Source organism: Elgaria multicarinata, chromosome 2 (assembly GCF_023053635.1).
Source record: "Elgaria multicarinata webbii isolate HBS135686 ecotype San Diego chromosome 2, rElgMul1.1.pri, whole genome shotgun sequence".
NCBI lineage: Eukaryota > Metazoa > Chordata > Lepidosauria > Squamata > Anguidae > Elgaria > Elgaria multicarinata.
This window is the reverse complement of record NC_086172.1, coordinates 163,627,494-163,650,029: the sequence shown is the minus strand read 5'-3', so window position 1 is coordinate 163,650,029 and position 22,536 is coordinate 163,627,494. Positions and strand designations below refer to the sequence as shown.

General features: G+C 41.9%; 1 protein-coding gene across 3 annotated transcripts in view; it reads right to left on the bottom strand.

The window, feature by feature from the left end:
- The window catches only part of EVL (Enah/Vasp-like), a 201,391-nt gene that overhangs the window by 26,644 nt on the left and 152,211 nt on the right, over nucleotides 1–22,536 (bottom strand). For all 3 annotated transcript variants that reach the window (XM_063118041.1, XM_063118040.1, XM_063118042.1), the window contains 2 exons: nucleotides 6,842–6,905; nucleotides 1,268–1,329 (listed from right to left, as the gene is read on the bottom strand). In XM_063118041.1, coding sequence (XP_062974111.1) covers nucleotides 1,268–1,329; nucleotides 6,842–6,905 — 126 coding nt within the window. The remainder of the gene's footprint in view (nucleotides 1–1,267; nucleotides 1,330–6,841; nucleotides 6,906–22,536) is intronic.

The window sequence follows — 22,536 nt, the reverse complement described above, 5'->3', positions numbered from 1 at the left end:
TGTCACTGAATCAGTAAAATAGCCAAGTATAGTATAGGAACATCTCTATTCAACTAGTGGTGTGCTGAGCTCAAAATGCTTCTGGTTCGATTAGTAGTTCTTGTGTTAGTTGAGTGTTGTGGTTGCCATTTTGTATGGATGCTTCTGAAGCCCCTCCAATAGCTTATGTAATGAGGAGACCACAGAGGGGGGAGCCTGGTAGGAGCAATGTGATATGTCTAATCTCCATGCAGGATAGTCAGTTTCCATGCTGAAGAAGCACTCATGTGGGAAGTGATGTCATACTCCCCATGCCCCCCTGACCCTCCCCCCCCGATGTGGTGTCCACATAACACATGTTACTGGAGGGATGTGGGAAGCAGCCACACAGAAGCCTTTGAACTACTAGAACAACTAAGAGTATCTTTTCTATTGCTCCGTAGAACTGCCAAAGTAGGTTCACAGAGACACAATACAAAATTAAGATTGTCTTCAGACTGAGGCTAAGAGCTCCATCAGACGAACTTTTTATTGCATGCTTATTACTGGGCACTCACAGATTTTCTCAGCTCCCTCTCACGACGTCAACTGCCTCCCGTGTGCGTCCCGCCCCTTCTAGCCTTCTTCGCGCAACAAAGAACACCTCAGTAAGTCTGACTTATTTTTAAAGACGGATGTTGCCGCTATCTCCTGCTCTCTGCAGGAGAAGCAGTAGGATTTTTAAAAAAACAAACCACTGAATGGGCCACATGCAAGTTGTTTACTTCCTCTTTCAAAAGAGGAAGTAATGAGGTACAAACGTGCGGGAGGAGAAGCGACAGTAAGCTAACGTGATTTTCCCCTGTGTGATGACACTCTAAAAATGAGGTCCTCTCACAATATTTCTGCCATGCCTATATCCTAATGCAGGATAGCCCAAGGAAGACAACTAGAAAGTAAGTTAACCAATGAGAGCTTTCAGTTCACATCACAGGCAATTTAAGCCAAACTCAATTTAATCCTTGGGTGCGAGAGCAAGATACAGAAAATTAGAAACAACTGAAATTGCTTCTGAGTCACATACTGAGTTGAACTTCACCTTGAACATCAGTCAAATTTCTGCAGTAGTATCCTTCTTCTACATACCATTATGCATTGCCTCTAGTGTAAATGTTTTCAAACCACAGAACTATAGCACTAGACGAGAGCCCAAATGGTTTCCATAAAAACACCAGGAGCAGCCAAGAGTTAATGGGGACAAGCAGGGAAAAAGCTTGCCTTGCCTTGCTTACAAAAGCATGATACGTGCCTGTGGTAGAAGTTCTTCTTTCCAGAGATTCCTGGCGCTGTTGCTGCTGCTCCATCGCTTGCCTAAAACAGAGAGGTTTGAAAAGAATCCAGCTTTAGTTCCTAAAATGCATTTGAGCAAATGCTCCTTAAAGTGAGGTAGGCCCCAATTTGGGGCTGGCTGTTTGATAACCACTTTATATCTAACAGGAAACTCTTGGTCAAGAAAGTAACAACGTCAGATTTCATTCACTGACCTGGTTTGCACAACATGACAACCCATCATGGGTTAATTTACCTTTGAGGAGCAGTGGAGTGTGCTGGCTGCAATTATGAATATGCAACCCCAACTGGGGATTATCATGTTGCGCAAACCCAGCTAGTGGAGGTTATTTGAGGTTTAAACAACCTTCGCATAACCCTACAACAGACTATGGATTATGCAGGGGACGGGTTTAGCTGTCAAATAACCCCTACTTTCTGGGTTCGCATGACACAACCTCCCCACAACAACTCCCAGTCAGGGGTTACATATTTATAATGGTGGACAGCATGCACCACAGCTCCTCGGCAGTGAATTAACCCATGATGGGCTGTTGTGTTATGCCAACAGCGCTAATATGTGTTTAGTGATGGAAGCAGGGGGGAGAGAAAGAGAATTTTATTTTGAACATATGTACCGTATGTATCAAGATCATAAGAAGAGCCATGCTGGATCAGACCAAAGGTCCAACTAATCCAGCATTCTGTTATTATTATTTATTTATTTATTTATTTATTTATTTATTTATATAGCACCATCAATGTACATGGTGCTGTACAGATAACACAGTAAATAGCAAGACCCTGCCACATAGGCTTACAATCTAATAAGTTGTAGTAAACAATAAAGAGGGAAGGAGAATGCAAACAGGCACAGGGAAGTGTAAACAGGCACCGGGTAGGGAGAAGCTAACAGTATAGAGTCAGAACAAACTCAATATTTGAAGGCTATAGGGAAAAGAAAAGTTTTTAGCTGAGTTAGCTGCCAGTGGGAAAGTGAATGGCACCATGCTAACCCCTAAGGCCACTCGAAGGCTTGGTTTGCATGTCACCATGATCAAGCCAGTGTGCTTGTGCATACTCAATTGCTCCCATTTGGCTCCTCCTGCCAATGAGAGTGGCTGATGCCTGAACCATAAGCAAGGCTCTAACAAGCCAGAGTTGTAACCCAAGAACAAACCTTGGCTTACAACTCTGGCTTGTCAAAACCTTGATCTTGGTAACCCAGAGTTTTTGGGGATGTCCAAACCAGGCAGGAGCAACTAAGGAATCTATCTATCTACAGTATCTATCTAAGAAGTAATTGTTTTCAGTTCAGACAACATTACAGAAATTGCCTCAACCAAGGATAGCTGAATATATTCACTCCTAATTCCAGAGACATTTCAGTAAAGCAGAAGGCTGCAGATCCCCAAACTGAACTTGAGGATTTTCCCAATTTCCTGTTTTTAAACAGCTGATCAGCAATATCAGGTCTTTTATATCACTTGTATTTTGGGGACAAGAGCAAGTAAGGGGAAGAAGGGTGGTGATAGGCTCACACATGCGGTTAGCATTGTGCAAATGGTGCAAGATCATTGCAAAGCACTTCCCAATATTCTGGATGCAGCTATTTCTCCCAAAGCTGCTCTCACTCACAACATCCCTCATGGAAAGATTGGAATTTAAGCATCCATTTAAAGATGCTTCAATGCAACGGATTTCAGTCATCATCATCATCCACTGATTTCAGTGATCCAGTGTTCACTGGATTTTTTCCTGCTGGTTAATTTAGAGACAAGACTCCCAGTGAAGGCGGACTTTATAAATTACTACATGTTAGGCCCTCACCACACCTACATTACTCCTGCCTTTCTGGCCCTAGAGCAACAATATAATAGAGCAACTAGAAAAGAAAAAAAGCTCCATTTTGGGGATCTTATTTCATTCTCCACACAGGGATATATAAAAAAAATGATTTATGGTGAACTTGTGCTATTTCCAAAGGTACCCAGAAATTGCTGTGTGTATTAGGATTTCACATCCAGAACTGTATTTCCCTCTCTGGTTTAGGTACATGAACCCTGGGAAAAAAGTAATTGTTAGCAATTATGGTTAATTTATCTGTGTAAAATTATTTTCAGCAATCAATCAATCAATCAATCAATAATACAATTAAATAACAGAGACTTGGGGAACCTTAAAATACTAACAAATTTATTCTGGCATAAGACATCTGATGAAGTGGCCATTGTCCATAAATGCTTATGCTAGAACAATTTTTTTATTTATTCATTTCATTTTAGAATATTTATATACTCTTTCCCATTTTAAAAATCCCAAAGCGATTCACAACATATTGCAAAACAATGCATTATTCAAAGCAGAACAGCATTTAGATAAGTTAATGTTTGGGAAAAGCCAGGGTAAACAAGTATTATTATTATTATTATTTAGAATATTTATATACCGCTCCCCATTGAAAAAATTCGGAGCGGTGCACAAGGTAAAATGAAAATAAAAACAGAATAAAAAAGTCAAAACAAAATTTAAAAGAAGCAACAACAGTAATCCAAGGCTGCATGTTAAAGAAAGGCTTCTTGGAATAAAGATGTTTTCAGGAGGCGCCGAAAGGAGTAAAAGGTTGGCGCCTGCCTGACCTCCAGAGGCAGGGAGTTCCACAGGAGGGGGGCCACCACGCTGGAGGCTCTTCCCCTGGTGGACTCCAATCGGAGGATGGATCTATGTGGAACCACCAGGAGCAGGCCCTCGGATGACCTCAGTGGCAAGTTAGTAAGGGAGAAGGCGCTCTCTCAGGTATCCTGGTCCCAAGTTGTTTAGGGCTTTGCACACAAGTACAATAACCTTAAACCTGGCCCGGTAGCAAATAGGCAGCCAGTGCAGTTCCCTCAGCAGAGGAGTTACATGCTGGAAAATGGCAGCTCCAGACAAAAGTCGAGCTGCAGCATTCTGCACTAGCTCCAGCTTCCGGAGCAGCTTCAAGGGCAGCCCCACATAAAGCGCATTGCAGTAATCCAATCTTGAGGTTACCAATGCCTGTACCACCGTGGTCAAGCTATCCCTGTCCAGGAGAGGCCATAGTTGGCAAACCAACCAAAGATGGTAAAAGTACATTTTTAAATAATCGTTGAATGCGCATAATCATCATTGCCTGAGGTATCGCAGAGGGGAGATCATTCCAGGGGGAAGGGGCCACCACAGATGGGACTCTGCAGGATGTGGCATGGGCAGCAAGGCCCCCCTGAGAATTGCAGTCATCCAGTAGGTTCATATAGGGGGAGAGAATCTTTTCAGTAACCTGATAGTAGGTTGTTTAATGTGCTCATCTGCAATAGACTGACAGGGCTAATCTTCTGGAAGTTGCAGCAAAAAGCATCCTAACTCCAATTATTATCTGTCCCTAATTCTATGTGGCCAAATATTCGTCCCTAGTCCATGGTGTAGCATGTGGAACCCTATCTGTCTCACCAGTCCAGATGTCGCAATATATGATAGATGGCTTTCACAACATTAACAAAGCCCCACTTCTCAGAATCTATTCCCTGTACACCATCTTATTCACCACTCCAGGGCTAGAAAGATGATATAAGGTGTGCTTTCGCCAGTCTCATGTGTTATGACTGTATCTTTCATGGAAGCCTGCAGTTTTTATGGAAGCCACCAGAGGGCCTTTTACATTTTAACCATCTTGAATATTCACAGTTATAATCTGCTCTCTCTTTGGTTAATTAAAATGCATGCATGACAGTGCAGTAGTTTGAACATACATATTAATATGAATACAATATATCTAGCTTTAGAAATTAATCACAAACTGTTAGAAGAGAAAAGAAAGAGCCCTTCCCCTCCAATTCTATATATTAAAGAAGGTTGCATGAAATATATGAAGCGGGAAACAGGAGTAAACTTAAAATACATTTTTTCCAAATAAATTTGACACTCTGTCTTAAATAAAAAGCTTTTCTTTGATTTGCAGTGGATCTTCTGAATTTTACTGAAGAAGTTTAGTGACAAAAGATAACAAATAAATAAATGGAGGCATTCTTGATGTAAATTATATGCATGATTTTGCACAATGAAGATTGCTTCTATAGATTGAATGGAGTGAGTTCAAACAGACCTAAGGTTCAGGAATGGCAAGGAATGTGTACTTTCCCCCCGTTTAGTATTTAGCACACTTTTATCAAGATCACATGTATATTTATTTATTTATTTATTTATTTATTTATTTATTTAAATTTATTTAAAATATTTCTTGGCTGCCTTTCAGGGCAAAAGCCTTCAGAAGGTGGCTTACAACAATAAAATACATTAAAACTGTCAAAATATTAAAAGCAATAAAAATATTTTCACAATAAAATAGCAATCAAAAACAATAAAACCAACAATAAAACCAGCAAGAACAACAGCAGCAGCAATAGCAGTACTCATCATGGGAAGGCCACAGTAAAATAAAATGTTTTTAAGGCCTTCTTAAAAGCCTGTAAGGATGGTGCATGGTGGACCTCCAATGGGAGTTTGTTCCAGAGGTTTGGGGCCACGACAGAGAAGGCCCTCTCCCATGTGATCACCCACCTAATCACTCTCACAGGTGGGCAAATGAGAAGGGCCTCTCTTTCTGATCTTAAAGTGCGGGCAGGCTGATATGGATGAAGGCAGTCCTTCAAGTAACTAGGTCTCAAACCGTTTAGAGCTTTAAAGGTTAAAACCAGCACTTTGAATATATGCACGTCTTCTTCACTTTTCAGGAGGCAGCGCAAAACTTCTGCACCTTTTGGGGTTTTGTATGTTTGTGTTCTGTCTGTGTTGCAGTGGTGTTGTATGGAGCAATGTGGAACAAACCCTAAGAGCTTGCTAACTGAAGGTTGACATGTATATCTTTTAATCATAATATGAATAATACAGTAGCCTAGATCCAGGTTTGGGCCATCTTGTCTTTAAAAGACATGCACACACACACACACACCTTAGTAACTTAGGGTGAAATCTTATGCATATTTGGAAAGAAAAAAGTCCTACAACTCCTAGCATTCCCCAGCAAGCAATGCTGGTTAGTTACACCTTAGACTGAGACAACAATGACATGTAAATATTCAATGCTGCTATGACATGACCTTCACGTTGAGGAATCTTTCCTATGGTGTCTTATACTACAGAATGGAATTGATGGAGCCAAGACGGCTACGGTCACAACTGTTGGAATGTTCCAATCAACACAGGGGTGGGGGAGGGCGTAACTTGCCAAAATTCTGATTAATAGATTGGGACTGTAAACATGAAAGTAGCTAACATTATCACTGAGGTCAAAGAAATAAAGACTCCTTCTATTGCACCATGTCTCATAAGACTTTCAAGCGGTTGAACCATAATGGACCCGTACACACACCTCCGTAATGCATTCACAGAGACTTTAATGAGGCAGTAGTTTAAATAATTACCAACAGCTGTTTTTTAAATTAAAATAAATTAAAAATAATTAAATTAAATTAAAAACACACACACACACACACACAACTTGCATTTGCAACGTTCCTGTGGAATTTTTGCTCCTTACCTTCTCTGAATTTCCATTTCATCTGGAGAAGGTCCATTTTGTACCTGGCGTTGGGTTGTTGGACCTAGAAGGTATTACAACAACAACAGTGTTATTAAAGCAAAGGTGGAATATTCTGATGGGATCTGAAGACCAAGAGATTATTCAAGGACTACTTAAACTGGAATAGTACCCAGTGGCTGACATGACACAATACATCTTCAGTACCAATGGATCTCGGTTGCGCTGTTGTTATCTCTCTGTTGGTGACTAAAAAGCCAATACTGGAAGTACAGAATCTCACTGGTGCCATCAATGACAAGCATTATGGAGCAAGATGTTTGTGCTAGAGGAGACCCTGTTCAGGATGCAACTACAAATCAGGAGAAAAAGCCAGAATTCCCTATCTGATGCTTTTCTTGTAAGGTATCTTGGGGAGGGGAAAACATGCCAGGGAAAGTCAGTGGGGCATACGGAGCATGCTGAAGTTTCCCCGTCCAATTCTTCCTCCACTTTGCTCCCTTGGCAGTTCTTCAGATACTGCACTTTTTTGAATTTTGCTACACAGTTCCCAGCTCAAAAAACATACCAAAATGCGAATAAAAGCATATTTTAGGATAAAATACATTAGAAATGCACATTTGGAGAGAAAATACATTCAGAAATGTGTCTTTTGTGAGAAAATATGTTCAAAAATACATATTTAAATATGTTTTTTTTCATTCAGATTTTTTTTTTAAAAAATCACAGATTAATGCAAAAATAGGATGGAATGGATTTAGGAATGACCACATGCAAAGCTGGCACAGACCACAAATAGACAAATCCAGAATGGCTGCAACTTCTCAGAAAATACACCTGATGCCAATACTGTTGGCATCTGCTTTGATATCGCTGGTCCTGTACTGTAACACAGCAGTGCTAACAAATGCAGAATTTAAGGAACAAAAAAGTTCAAATAGCTTCAGCTGGGTCATTATGAGGAGATAGCATGTGTAGAGGGGAAATTTGCCCCCTGTTACAGATCTGAAATCAGTCTTAAAATCTCTTCACCGGCTGCCAATTAGTTTCCGGGCGAAGTATAAAGTGTTGGTTATGACCTTTAAAGCCCTACATGGTTTGCGTCCAGGCTACCTGTGGGATCACCTCCTCCTGTAAAATCTGCCCCGCACACTCAGGTCCTCTGGGAAGAATCTACTTCAGTCAGCAAAGACTAGGCTGATAACCCAGAGGACCTTCTCTTCTGCTGCTCCCAGACTGTGGAATAGCCTGCTGGAGGAGACTCGTCAGCTTGACAGTCTTTTAGCATTCAAGAAAGCTATCAAGACTGATCTCTTCCGGCAGGCCTATCCAGTGGAAGTTCAGGATAGTGTAAACTATGTTTTTAATCAGTATTTTATGTATTTTATGCTTGCTGTTGATCCAATCGTAGAGGCGGGTAAGAAATAAATTATTATTATTATTATTATTATTATTATTATTATTATTATTATTATTAATGCAAAGACAGACTTAATGCCACATCTAGTTTGGCCCTAATGGACACCTATCTGCTTGCATACCTCCATCAAGAAATATGGTTTGGACATAACACAGCTTGGCTTATTAAGCTGAAATATGCATGAGTCTTGTGCCCACATGCTCTGTCCTAACACCACCTTTGCCCTGTGTGGCACGACTGAAGTCTTCCTGAATTAATTAAATCTAATTAATTGAACATTACATCTGAATTGGGAAACTCTGGTTATCAGGTTTGTTGCAAATCAGGATCTGAAACCACGGTTTGAAGTTGGTTTTCAAATCCTAGTTTGTTCCAAACCTGGTAACCAGAGCTTCTCAGTTTAGATGTAATATGATGATATGGAAATCTTTGAATGCAGAACATGGAGAAGGGAAGAGGACAGTGGTGGTGAGAAGCACAAGCCTCAGGCATATTCCGGCTTAATAAACTGAGATACGTCATGTCCAAACCAGGCGTTTCTGTGGCCCATTTCAATGAGACTTGAAGTCTGAAATCTTAAGCATACTTACTTGTAAATACGCTCCACTGAGATCAGTGGGATATGCTTCCAAAGGAACATGGTTAGGATTGGGCTTAGGGGGATTCCACACGTCGTACTGAGGGCGCTTCCATGTGCCCCCAGTGTGACCCCAAAGCGATCGTGTAGCTTGCCTTTCGAAGAGACGAGGAAGAGGCGTCCTTGCCTCCGCCGCCGCCACCCACCTACCTCCTCGCCGGCCGGCTCGGAGAGCTCGGTGGGCTCTCCACCCCGCCTTCTTCCGCCGAGCTCTCCGACCCGGCCGGCGAGGAAGTAGGTGGGTGGCGGCGGCGGCAAGGACGCCTCTTCCTCGTCTCTTCGAAAGGCAAGCTACACGATCGCTTTGGGGTCGCACTGGGGGCACATGGAAGCACCCTCAGTACGACGTGTGGAATCCCCCTTACAAAATAAGTAAAGATGAAACCTTTTTAATGGACCATATTTTGTTTAAGAACATTTCAGACACGAGCAACAACTTCAGATGAAATGAAGCGATTGTGAGACAGACAAAAAAAAAAAAAGCTGAGCTGTTATTCCTGACAAATTTTTCTTAAAAACCAAGAGCTGGTGCAGATGTAACGCTGGCCCCTTCTAAATGTGATTAGTAAACAGGGGGACGATGTCTGAATATGTGTTCCCCTCCATGCCCTCTCTAAAGCAAATTCCCTCCTTCCTGCTTAACCATAGTTAAGAGTCATTGGCACAGATGTTAACCATGGTTAAAGCTAAGAAAAAGCCCCATATTTTTTTTTCAAACCATGGCTATCTGTCCATAAACACAACAAAATAACAGAGAGTATGCAAATATATTTACATGTTGTATGCATTTTTATTCATTTAAAATATTAATAGTGCTTTCCTATTAATATACTCAAAACACCTTACCATTTAAAAAATCTCCAAAGGTAATTTTTAAAACAGCAAAACCACTTAAGCACCACCACCAAGGGGAAACAGTCTATTATTATTATTATTATTATTATTATTATTATTATTTATTTATTTATTTATTTATTTATATAGCACCATCAATGTACATGGTGCTGTACAGAGTAAAACAGTAAATAGCAAGACCCTGCCGCATAGGCTTACAATCTAATAAAATCATAGTAAAACAATAAGGAGGGGAAGAGAATGCAAACCGGCACAGGGTAGGGTAAGCAGGCACAGGGTAGGGTAAAACTAACAGTATAAAGTACGCACAACATCAAGTTTTAAAAACAGACCCATAAAATAACCCACCACTAATCATCCATGAAAAGCCTGATGTGTGTACATACAGAGCAAACCAGATCCCAACATTCTCTCTTTTAAACCCTTCCCATAAGTTTGGCATGCTCCTGTGCATGTTCATTGAGCATGTGAGGTCTGGCATTGCTGCAGCAGGCTGTGCTCCCCTACTGGCCCTGTACATGGAATAGTGCTGGCACATTGCAACACATGCCTTTTCATGTTTGCTTGCAACACATAGGGGGTTCTCTACATGGATGGGAACTCTGGTTCCTGATTACATGGAGAGGAATCTGCACATGTACATTTGTATGTGCATAGATAGGCATGCTGCCAATGTGCCAAACAACACAGGTATGGCAAAGGCTCAGGATGCTACCCCCCAATGTACATTCATACATTTAAATACCCCAAATTCCATCACACTGTAGCATTTCATCAAGAAATAAATGGATTGGATAATAGGCACCATTGCACACTTGTAATCCATTGCACAATGTAAGGGATTGACAGATAAAGAGAATCGCACTTCACAGATGCAGGGTGGCTTAATGACTCCCCTCGAATTCCAGGGACAAAAGAGAACAAGCTATGATGTGGGACAGAACAGAAAGGAACAAAACCTAGACCATGTGTCTGGAACTAGGCTCTTGGGGCCAGGAAGTACGCTTAGCCCCACTCTGTGCAAACACATCCTTCAAAATCATCCCCTGTGTTTTGGCAATATGCAGGCTTTCCCTCTGCAAACTCTCTGTGCAACATAGTGACAGGCATTCTGCTAGTTCTGAAGATAGTTCAACAGTTTGGCAAGATTGCAAGAATCCTCACAATGATCCAGTGAAAACAAATCATGCTGTTTTCAAAGACCCTAGAATGGAGGGCCAGGTTTCTCTCATTGTGAAAACTATGCAGGGGGAAAAAAAAAGACAGGCGGATGACTTGTCATATCAGGACTACAAATTGCTTGAAGACACTGACTAACCACTGACTAATTAAAAGTTCTCCAACCCTCATAGCAGGTGGCTAAAGGCCGCTGCTGCTCTGCGTGAAGTTCAGTTTTGTATTTATACTCTGCTGAACCTGATGTACACATCCAGCACATGGAATTATTTTTAGCAACAGTCAGATCTTACATGCACATGACCTGTCTGAGACATATTGCCTATTTCAGAAGATAACTGAACTTTTTTTTTTAATCTAAAGGAACTTTCGGGAGGTGGAGAGGACACTTCTCCCTCTCTGCTATTTCTCTGCTCCAAATTGCCTCCCTCCAGCAATTTCCCTCCAAGAACCCAAAGAGAAGCAACTTTGGTGGAGGGTCTGAGGTGTTCCTTTTCCTTCCAGACCCCTTCCTTCCCTCGCATCTTTTCCTTTTTTTCTCCTAAGCCATCAGAACTCACTTACATGTATGTGTGTGTCTCCTTAGCCCTTTTTTATTGTACAGAGTTATTTTTACACAAGAAGGAGATCGGAATTGCAAAGGAAGGGACTGAGAAAGAGAGATCACTTCCAGACAGAGGGCTCCTAGTGCTAACAATCAAAAAACACTGTGCAGCTATTCAGCCTTTCCCACCTTAGAGTGCAGTCCTATGCTTATTTAGACAGAAAAAAGTCTTACAACTCCCAGTATTCCTCAGAGCCCGCCATGGGGAATGCTGGGAGTCCCATGACTAGCTAGAGAATGCTTGGAGTTGTAGGACTTTTTCTGTCTAAACATGCATAGGATTGCACCCTTAATAGATTTTTTTCCTGGTAAGCTAAATTTATTTATTTATTTATTGCATTTATATAACGCCCCATAGCCGAAGCTCTCTGGGCGGTTTACTAAAAGATGGAAGGAGTAGTAGAAAAACACAGGAGGGCTACAAATTGAAGGCAATGTCATCTGGATACTCTGTAAAATACCATGAATGATGCTGGGATATTTAACAATAAAGACCTCATCTGGAAGAACCGAGAGAGAGAGAGAAAGAGAGAGGGAAGGGAGGTGCCCTTAAGACGAAAAATGAATGCCAAAATCTCAAAGCTCTGACGAAGATTTCCATCAATACAAGCAATAAGAGCTATTATTAACCACAACCTCCCATAAAGATTTCTTCTTGAGCTGCAACATGACCTGTCTAATGTGACAGTTTTGAGGAGCTGGACCAGAGAGATGGTTTTACCACTGGTTGGGTGGGTGAGTGCTTTTGCTTGGATGTACTTTTTGTAGCTAGGACTTTGGAAATTCATTCGGAGGGCCTCCTACATGGCACCGCTTTCAATGCTGAACTTCCCCAAACAACGCACCATCACAGTTTCAAAGCAACTACCATTGCGATACATGGGTGGGATTGGACATGGAGTATCCAGCCCCGAAACTTCACAGCACTGGGTTACATGGTCATAAATACACAGTAAACAGTGACTAAAGATGGGGCTCGCTAATTTCCCCCACCCCCTTCTGTAATGCTGTGCAACTACAAAGCTACAGACGGTTGAGTCTCAGCATTTTATGTACATTTTCTGTCATACTTTGGTTTGCCAATGGTACCTGACTGTTGCAATGCCTACTATTTGTAAACACTCACCTGGGTCCTGCCTCCCACCCAGCGCTCTTGCGAGGTTCACTGGAACTGCATAACTATGAAGGAGCAAGGCAGAGAAACAAAATGGGAAGTCCCACAGCAGTGACAGAAGTATGACCACCCCAAAAGTATGCCCCCGTCCTAACCCGCATTCACCTCACCAATGACACATGCACTGAAGAACCACAGGGATGATGCTTCAAAGTGAAAATATGCGGTAAAATGCTACTGTAAAAATGTGCAGCGTCAAGGCAAAAACCATGATGTGGTTGCAAATTGCGAGCTGCATCATGTGAAACGCTTCGGCTATTGGGCGGTATAGAAATAAATAAATAAATAAATAAATAAATAAATGTGTCCAAAGGTGCGCAAATTCACAGCCATGACTGAATAAATACCCCATGTAGACATGCCCCAGGAATTACATTGCTAATGCCTGAAGTCTTCTCCCTGCGTGGCTTTGTAATAAACCCCCTGCATTTTGCACAAGCATCCTGTGATTCAGCCTGCAACATTTTTGGGAACAACGATACCGGAAATATAGTATGATAAGTTACGGGTCCTGTTTCAGCTGATGACAATTAGCCAGAACATCCCCTGGCCCAGGGAACATGGACTGCTTTAATTCCAGCATCTGCCTCCTGCCCTCTGACCCTGGAAGATGCTAATAGGTTCATTGCTAGCAAGCCCCTTTGCAAGTGGGCCATGATAGCATAGCTAGAAGCAGCTCCCAAGGTCACTTGTAAACCAAGCTCCCTGGTGCTGAAACACTCCTGGTACACGGCCACAGCTGTTCTATCAGGAGTTTTTCTAATGAGAACTGAACTATTTTATGAAAACCCTTTTATTGCCTTCTCTTAGGGCCAAAACAGCCTGAATCTAGCAGCTACATCTCCTTCCCACCTCATTTTTACTCTGTACAGGGATCCCCAATCCAGATTGGGCCCATGGAGGGAAGGGTTAAAGCTCCTCCAACCCTCACGCTAGGATCCCAATCCAGATTGGGGGTCCTGCACTTACCCTAGAGTAAAAATGAAAGAAAAAAGACGTGGCTGCTAGACATGGAACCAGTGTAGCATAGGGGGGAAGTACTGGAATTTGACCACAGAGACTTGGGTTCAAATCTATGCTCAGACATGGAATGCACTGGTAGACCTTGGCCCAGTAAGTATAGAATCATAGAATAGTGGAGTTGGAAGGGGCCTATAAGGCCATCGAGTCCAAACCCCTGCTCAGTGCAGGAATCCACCTTAAAGCATCCCTGACAGATGGCTGTCCAGCTGCATCTTGAAGGCCTCTAGTGTGAGAGAGCCCAAGACCTCCCTAGATCATTGGTTCCATTGTTGTACTGCTCTAACAGTCAGGAAGTTTTTTCTGATGTCTAGCCGGAATCTGGCTTCCTGTAACTTGAGCCCATTAGTCTGTGCCCTGCACTCTGAGATGATCAATAAGAGATCCTGGCCCTCCTCTGTGTGACAACCCTTCAAGTATTTGAAGAGTGCTATCATGTCTCCCCTCAATCTTCTCTTCTCCAGGATAAATATGCCCAGTTCTTTCAGCCTCTCCTCATAGGGCTTTCTTTCCAGACCCCGATCAGCCTCGTTGCCCTCCTCTGAATGTGCTCCAGCTTGTCTACATCCTTCTTGAAGTGTGGTGCCCAGAACTGGATGCAATACTCAAGATGAGGCCTAACCAGTGCCGAATAGAGGGGAACCAGTACCTTGTGCGATTTGGAATTTATACTTTTATTAACGTAGCCCAAAATAGCATTTGCTTTTTTTGCAGCCACATCACAGTGTTGGCTCATATTCAGCTTGTGATTTACAACAATTCTCTCAGCCCAACCTACCCCATAGAGTTACTGTGAGAATAAAAGAGGGCAGGCTGACCATGCATGCCACCTTGAACTTCTATGAGGAAGGATGGGATTTAAAAAGGGGGAAAGGTATTAGTAAGCGAACTAAACTTACATACGGCATTCCTCCTGATTAATGGAAGAGTCAAACGGGAGTAACCTGGGTATCATTTGTTTGCTTATGGTAGACATCATGCCCTCAGCCAGGCATAAGTAATTTAACAGCTGATCAATTATGCTCTAGTGAAATGCAGACTAATAAGTCTGCCACCTGTTGCTGGAACACAACCAAAGAACATTGAGATGCTCAGCAACCTCCTCCCCTCACGTTAAGGGCTGCTAAACTACATTACATCCATCAAAATACCCCGGGGGGTGGGGGTGGGGGTTACAGGTCACTGACAGTCAGTACTGTATGGGCGTGCCATTGCCCACGCTGAAAGAGTGAAAGGAGAACAGCCAGAACGTTTATACGGGATTCTCAGTGGAACCGAATTACAGCTTCCTGCCCATGAATCCTCTTCAAACCCTTGTGTCTCGGAATATTTCTGTGGCGCTCTGGTTTGAAATGTTAATAAAGGAAGGTAGATTTAACAAAATTAGAAATCTTGCTGAGTTACAAAAACTAAATATAACATAACCCTGATGTCATCTTCATATCTCTCTCTCTCTCTCTCTCTCTCTCTCTCTCTCTCTCATTAAAGAAAGGTAGTTTTAGGTGGAAGGAGATTTTAAAATGTAATTTAAAACATTAAATGCAGTCAAAACAAAAGAAAACAAATAAAATAAAAAACCAAATACCTGCTTGAAAAATTATTGACAATTTCACCAGGTGCCATTTGTCTGCTGCAGATCCCTCTCCTCACGGAGCTTTTCCCCCATGCAGTTTAAAAATATGTGTTTCATTGATTTAATCCATTTTAATTGTGCCACTTTGACTGTGATTTTTTGATAGAAATTTGGGTTAGTAGGAGGAAAGATGTTGTGGTGTGGAAGGGATAAGAATTCCTTATTCTTTCAATACTTATTTGAAAGACCGTATTCTCCCTTATAAGCCTGCCCGTACTTTGAGATCTTCTGGAGAAGCCCTTCTTTCAGTCCCACCATCTTCACAGGCGCGCTTGGTGGGAACACGGGAGAGGGCCTTCTCGGTGGCTGCTCCAGTGCTTTGGAACTCTCTTCCCGGGGAAGCTAGACTTGGCTCCCTCCTTGATGGGCTTTCAGAAGCAGGCTAAAACGTCTTTGTTCCAGCAGGCCTTTGGAGAGTAATTTGGTCCCCCATTTATGTTAATGACTTATAATTTTGTTGTGTATTTTAACTTTTTTCTTTTTTTCTTTTTTTACATTTCTTTTCCTATGTTTTAAAATGTATGTTTTAAACTTTGTAATACCGCCTTGAGGCCCAGTATTGGGCAAAAGACAGGATACAAATAAATATGATAATAATAATAAATAATAATAATTCCTTTCCCCATCAGTTGCCTATTCCAGATCCTATCCCCAGAAACTGCTTTTCTAAAAGCAAAAGCAAAAAAACCAGCCCCAGGCTTCTGTTATACACCCTTGTTTGTACATAACATGAATTAGGTCCCTAAAATTGGGCACAAATGGAAAGAACTTGCAGTGCTCCACTACAGAGCTCAACTCACATTTATTCAGGCGATTTTTAACATGCTTTCAATCAAGCTTAATCCCAAAGCGGGGTACATATAAAACATAACAATACAAGAGTAAGCATCTGTCAGGGATGCTTTAGGGTGTATTCCTGCATTGAGCAGGGGGTTCTACTCGATGGCCTTGTAGGCCCCTTCCAACTCTGCTATTCTAAAATCAACAATAACAAAACACTAAAACAGGTAAAAAGACATTATAAATCAAGAGGAGGAATTAAAACACATATGGGCAACTAATTGCCCTTGACCACTCTCAGTGCAGCCCAGAGAGGCCAACTGATCAGTCATCAACTTAGTGGCAAGGAACAGGTTGATTAGGGTGACCATATGGAAAGGAGGACAGGACTCCTGTATTTTTAACAGTTGTATAGAAATGGGAATTTCAGCAGGTGTCATTTGTATGCATGCTGTGCCTTGTGAAATTCCCTCTTCATCACAACAGTTAAAGCTGCAGGAGCCCTGCCCTCTTTAGCTACAGTGACCAGATACAAAAGAGAGCAGGACTCCTGCAGCTTTAACTGTTGTGATGAAGAAGGAATTTCACCAGGCACGGCATGCATACAAATGACACTTGCTGAAATTCCCTTTTCTATACAACTCTTAAAGATACAGGAGCCCTGCCCTCCTTTCCATATGGTCACTCTAAGGTTGATGTTTCCAGTAATCTGGATCAGGATCACTTGGAGGAGGGGAAGACTTTAACCTTGTCCCCCAGCAATCCCACCCAGAGATGGGGAGGTGTCTGCATGTGTGCATTTGTGTGGCCCCCAATCCACCACGTGGCACTGCATTTAGTCCTGAGGGCCAAAAAGATTGACCATCCTTGCATTATAATTTCAAAAACTAAAACAAACGTTATTCATGAAAGGATCTGCCTGAAAAGAAAAGTTTGAACTGCCCTTTTAAAAAGAGAAAGCTCCCACACACCCCATATCATACTAGGTAGGAAGCTGACTCTAAAGTTTAGGGGCCACCGCCGATAAAGCACGTTGAGCGGCAACCAACAGCCTTGCAGATGGTGACACTGCCAAATGCTTTTGTCCCAGATATTAAAGATTGAGAAGGAACATATGGAAGCAGCCATTGCAGCTCACAGAAGTCTTACGTACAAAGCCCTCAACAACTTGGGACCAGGATACCTGAAAGAGTGCCTTCTCCCTTACCAACCTGCCCAGTCACTGAGGTCATCCGAGGGCCTGCTCCTGGTGGTTCCACATAGACCCATCCTTCAATTGGAGTCCACCACGGGAAGAGCCTTCAGCGTGGTGGCCCCCCTCCTGTGGAATTCCCTGCCTCTGGCAGGCGCCAACTTTGTATTCCTTTCGGCGCTTCCTGAAAACGTCATTCTGAACCGGATTAGTGGAAATCTGTGTCATCACAGGGGCCAATAGTCTGAGAATGATTGGATAAAAATATGTTTCACTGTTTCCTTGCGACTTCAACAACTTTACACTTTTAAAATAAAAGTACTACAAATAAACTAGCAAAGGTGAAAAAAATATTCTTTTCAAAAAGATCGTTTCCATTTCTTGAAGTTTGAGGTCAAAAACACATGATGTAAGATTTTACTCTTTCTCCTCCCACTGGTGTACTTTCAGCTTTTTCTCCTCAGCTTTTCTTCCTCCTACTCTATCACCAACTGACTTTTCTCTAGCCCCTTTTACAACATTATGTGCCTGTCCTTTCGTTGGTTCAGCACTCTAAGAGCTCACAGGAGTAAACATTATTACGCGTGCATAAACACACTGTGTCACGTGTGACTTTTTGAAGTTTCAAAATTTTCTGCATGTTCACATTGCTAAAGCTTCAGTTTAAAACAAAGAAAAAAAATGGAGCAATATCCGTCCGGTAGATTTCGAGTAATAAGCCTTACACCACCATATTCTTATATAAGATGTAGTTTCTGAAGAGCCGCCAAGGCAAGTCAATGTAAAATGTTTTACAGTAATCCAGTCAAGAGATTAGCAGGGAATGCACCGCAGCATTCAGAGCGCATCAGCTATTGGGAGGTATAGAAATTAATTAATTAATTAAATAAATAAATAAATAAATCTCTTTTTATCCGTATAGCTGGTAGTACATGCTCCTAGTCACTATCCTGGAGGATGCCAGGATCCAAGAGCAGTCCTAAACGATGAACCCAATCTTTTAGGAAGAGTGTGACCTCCATTCCATGGCAGCCATTCCACCAGTATTAGGGCTGCACACCATGAGCAGCCCCATCTTCTAAGGAGTTTCAGTTCATTTATCCTCTTTCTACCCATTACTATCTCCAGACAAACACAATACTGCACCACTTTGTTGAGCTGGAAGAGGAGGTACAGCCACCTGAACATCTCTGAATGACCTCAGCCACTGGCTTCACATAGATGTAAAAACAACATATGGGCCAGTGGGATCCCACAAGAGAGGTCCCAAAAGAGACATACCCCCAGTACCCCCTTCTGCTATCTCCAGTACATGGGGCCACCAGACCTCAGCCATTGCTCCAGAATAATCCCACAGCCAATGTTATTGAAAGCTGCTGAGAGATCCAAAAGAACCAACAGGTTCTCTGCCTATCCTAGTGAGGTTGGTGGATCCAATGACACGGGGCAGTGAATCTGCTCTGGGTTTCAATCAGAACAAGCCAGAACTCTAAAGGAGCTATCCAGCACCTTGGATAGCTCCTTTAGAATTCCATCTGGTTCTTAATGAAAGGTAACTAAGGCAGCCTCCAAGCCTCAGCCTGAAGTCAAACTGAAATGGATCTAGATAATCCTTTCACCCATGAGAGCCTGAAAATATCCGGTCCTCACCTCCTTGATTACTTTAACCAAGAATGAGAGATGTGACACTGACCTATATTTCCCCAGATACTGGGAGTCAAGAGACTTCTCCCAACAGACGCCTGCCTAATGCCACTTTCAAACTAGATAGAACTATATTAACCCTTAATGATCCACAGCTGGGAAATATCTTTATTAGGACCAACCAAAATCCCACAAAAATGTGTAAGCTTTGGAGTTCTCCAGAACTCTTCTTCAGGCTAGGTAGGACAACAAGCAGGGAATGGGGGAAGAAACACAAAACTCCAAAAAAACTGGCCAGATGATATCGGCGTGAGGTCTGCAGTTGGTCCCAATCAAGGCAGTGCCCAACTGTAGATTTTGATTTAATTAATGTTCTCATGGGCATGCATGCCTTTGTTTTCATTTTTTGTTTGTCCTTCAATGAGTTTCTCAGGATCATAGCAAGCCATGCCCTGTTTTTCCTGACTCACTAAAATCTGTTAGGAAAAGCACAGTTCAAGTGGGCCAGTGATAGCATAAAAAGATGCTCAGGTGTCAACAACGGAAACATCTCATAATATCTAACTAGTGGGAGATCCAAGCACATTTAATGAGGAAGGGAATTCTGTCAGGCAGTTCCACAAAAGCATTTGAAAAATAAAGCTCCTCCCTAAAGAAGCAAATATTAAATCTTTGTGAAGGTTGCTTATGAACCTTAAAAAAGAAAGAAAAGCAATGTCTCATGCTCTGGTAAATACTACGCTAATTTCCATTTATACTCTTAATGTTTGGTCTTAACACAAGATTAAAGTAAGAACAGTACAAAAGATGTTCCAACCACACATTACTATTGCTTTGAGGAGAAGAAGTGTGAATTGATGAAACAACTATGAGCCACATTAGAATAGCACAACTGTGAAAAGAGTACGGGGCTGGAAAAATATAAAAGACAAAACAATATTTTGAAATAGTTTTCAATGAAACACATTCTGTAAGTAAGACACTGGGTGGCATACTACACCGACACTTTAAAATACATCTCGCTGCACCATTGAGACACCAGTTCATGCCTGTATTTATCCCCCATAATTTTGCTCCCTGAAGTAGCCTGCTTCACCTGGCTGCAAGGTAGGGCTGGCCCTGGTCTTTATGATAAGGGGCAGCAATTTACTTCTAAAGAATTGTGATGTCTTGGAATGGACATTCAACAACACTCATCATCAGGCCCTCAAGTCCACACAGAAACTAGTTCAAGCCAGTGTGGTCTTAGTACTAGCGAATAAAAAAATTGGCAGTGAGATGCAAAACATGCATAACCATTCCAAACCAAAATTCAAAATAGCTAGTTATCATAACCCAAGTTTGGAAGAACAAATACAATGGATGCTTCCAGATTAAGCTTTTGTGGTGCTGCACTGGTTACCAGTGTGTTTCTGAGCCCCATTCAAAGTGCTGGTTACTTGAAGGACCACCTTCACCCATATCATCCTGCCCATGCTTTAAGATCAGAAAGAGAAGCCCTTCTCATTTGCCCACCCTGGAGAGCAATTAGGTGGGTGATCACAGGTGAGAGGGCCTTCTCTGCAGTGGCCCCACAACTTTGGAACAAGCTCCCATCGGAAGTCCGCCATGCTCCATCATTGCTGGCTTTTAAGAAAGCCTTGAAAACATTATTTTACCATGGCCTTCTAGTAATATGACTACTGTTGGTGCTGCTATTACCGTTGTTCTTGTTTCTGGTTTTATTGTTGGGTTTTATTGTTTTATTTCTATTTAATTGTGTCTATGTTTTTATTGCTTTTAATATTTTAACTGTTTTTATATATATTATTTGCTGTAAGCCGCCTTGCAAGGTCTTCTGCCCTGAAAGGTGGCCAAGAAATGTTTTAAATAAAATAAATAAATAAATAAATAAATAAATCTTTCGGGGAATTTTACAAGGAGACCAGGTAACCCTTCTGAGTTTTCTCACTGCTTCTTCTTGCTACAGAAAATCCATGAAGGAGGAAAAGAGGAAGAAGACATAATGCCTTTTAAAAGTAACACCAGGAGCCCCTTTTCATAAAGCACCCAACATTTATGGTCTCATTCGGTCCATACTGCTGTCACCTACCAGGCAAGGGTTTCTCCCTAAGCCAGCCTAGTTTATAAAACGACCTATCATGTGGTTAAAGCCTGCATGGACTGTACCACTTCAGGCTGCAGGTGGGGGATGGCATGATTTAATGCTCTCCAATATTTAAAAAACAAACCGCCACTTTTTAATTTCCTACATGCATGGACAGCTAGTGTGATGGTGTGGTTAAAGTGTTGGACTGGAAGTTGGGAGATCCGGGTTCTAGCCCCCACTCGGCCAAGAAAACCCACTGGGTGACTTTGAGCCATTCACAGTCACAGATTCTCAGCACAACCTACTTCACAGGGTTGTTGTTGTGAGGATAAAATGGAGAGGAGGAGGATTATGTACACTACACCTTGGGTTCCTTGGAAACAAAAAGGTGGGATATAAATGCAATGAATTATATAATATGGAGGAGCAATCAATCCTGGATTGTCCCACCTGCAATCTGAAGTGGTATTGTCCAGGAACAGTTTTGCCATATGACCTGTGTAGTGCCTGAATGTTTGACTGTTTTGACACCCTTTAGGGCGGGCATCTTGGCTCAGTTACAAACAAAAAACAAAAAACATTTGGAGCCATCAGCTCAGACACCTTAGTGTCACCCACCTTAACTAGTCCATGGTTCTCTTTGCTCGTTGCAAACGTTGACTTTGGTTACGTGCACTTAGTGTGTCTGAGATAGGATAGGGTGATGTCCTTTTTGGAACATTTCTACACTATGTTCTGCAAACTTGGATTAAAGAAGGGGGAGATCATTCCCTATAAATTATAGGGCTTTAATTTAAACCCCTAATCCCTGAGGGTCAAACTTAAAAGCTATGAAGTGCTGGACATACTTTCATCATTTAAGAGAACCATTAAATGCTGCTAAACCAGGACAGCTCTGTACCTGATGAAAATAAAGCCAAAGGGAGTATTAAATTACCATTTCTGGACAGACGGGTGTAATCATACCCTGCAAGGTTTGCACCTGTCTTTGAGGAATACCTGTCGCCCCCACCGCCACACATATGCCCCCACACTGGGACCTGCTCTGTTAACTACACTGAAATTAACAATGTCATAAAACTGTCATGCAATCTAACGCTGTATCATTCAAGATCATCTCCATTCATTGTAATTCATGGTTTTATTTACCAACTGAAGGTAAAGCATAACGATGTAAAATAAGAGTATTGGGAGGCTACTATGTCTTAAAACACGGGAACGGAGGTTGTTATTTTGATGTTTTAATTCCCATTTTAATTGTACACTGTGCTAATTACATTATTTGCTTATTACCTTTAATTGGTTCGTTGTACATGTTATCAATGTTTTCGTTTAAATTACAGTATCAACTCCTCCCCACTTTTTGGGACAAATATGTCATTTTTTGGTATGCATACCTAAAATAAAATAATGTAACCTGTCAATTTTGCATGGCCTTACCATCTTCTAGCTAGGGGTGGGGAATCGGTGG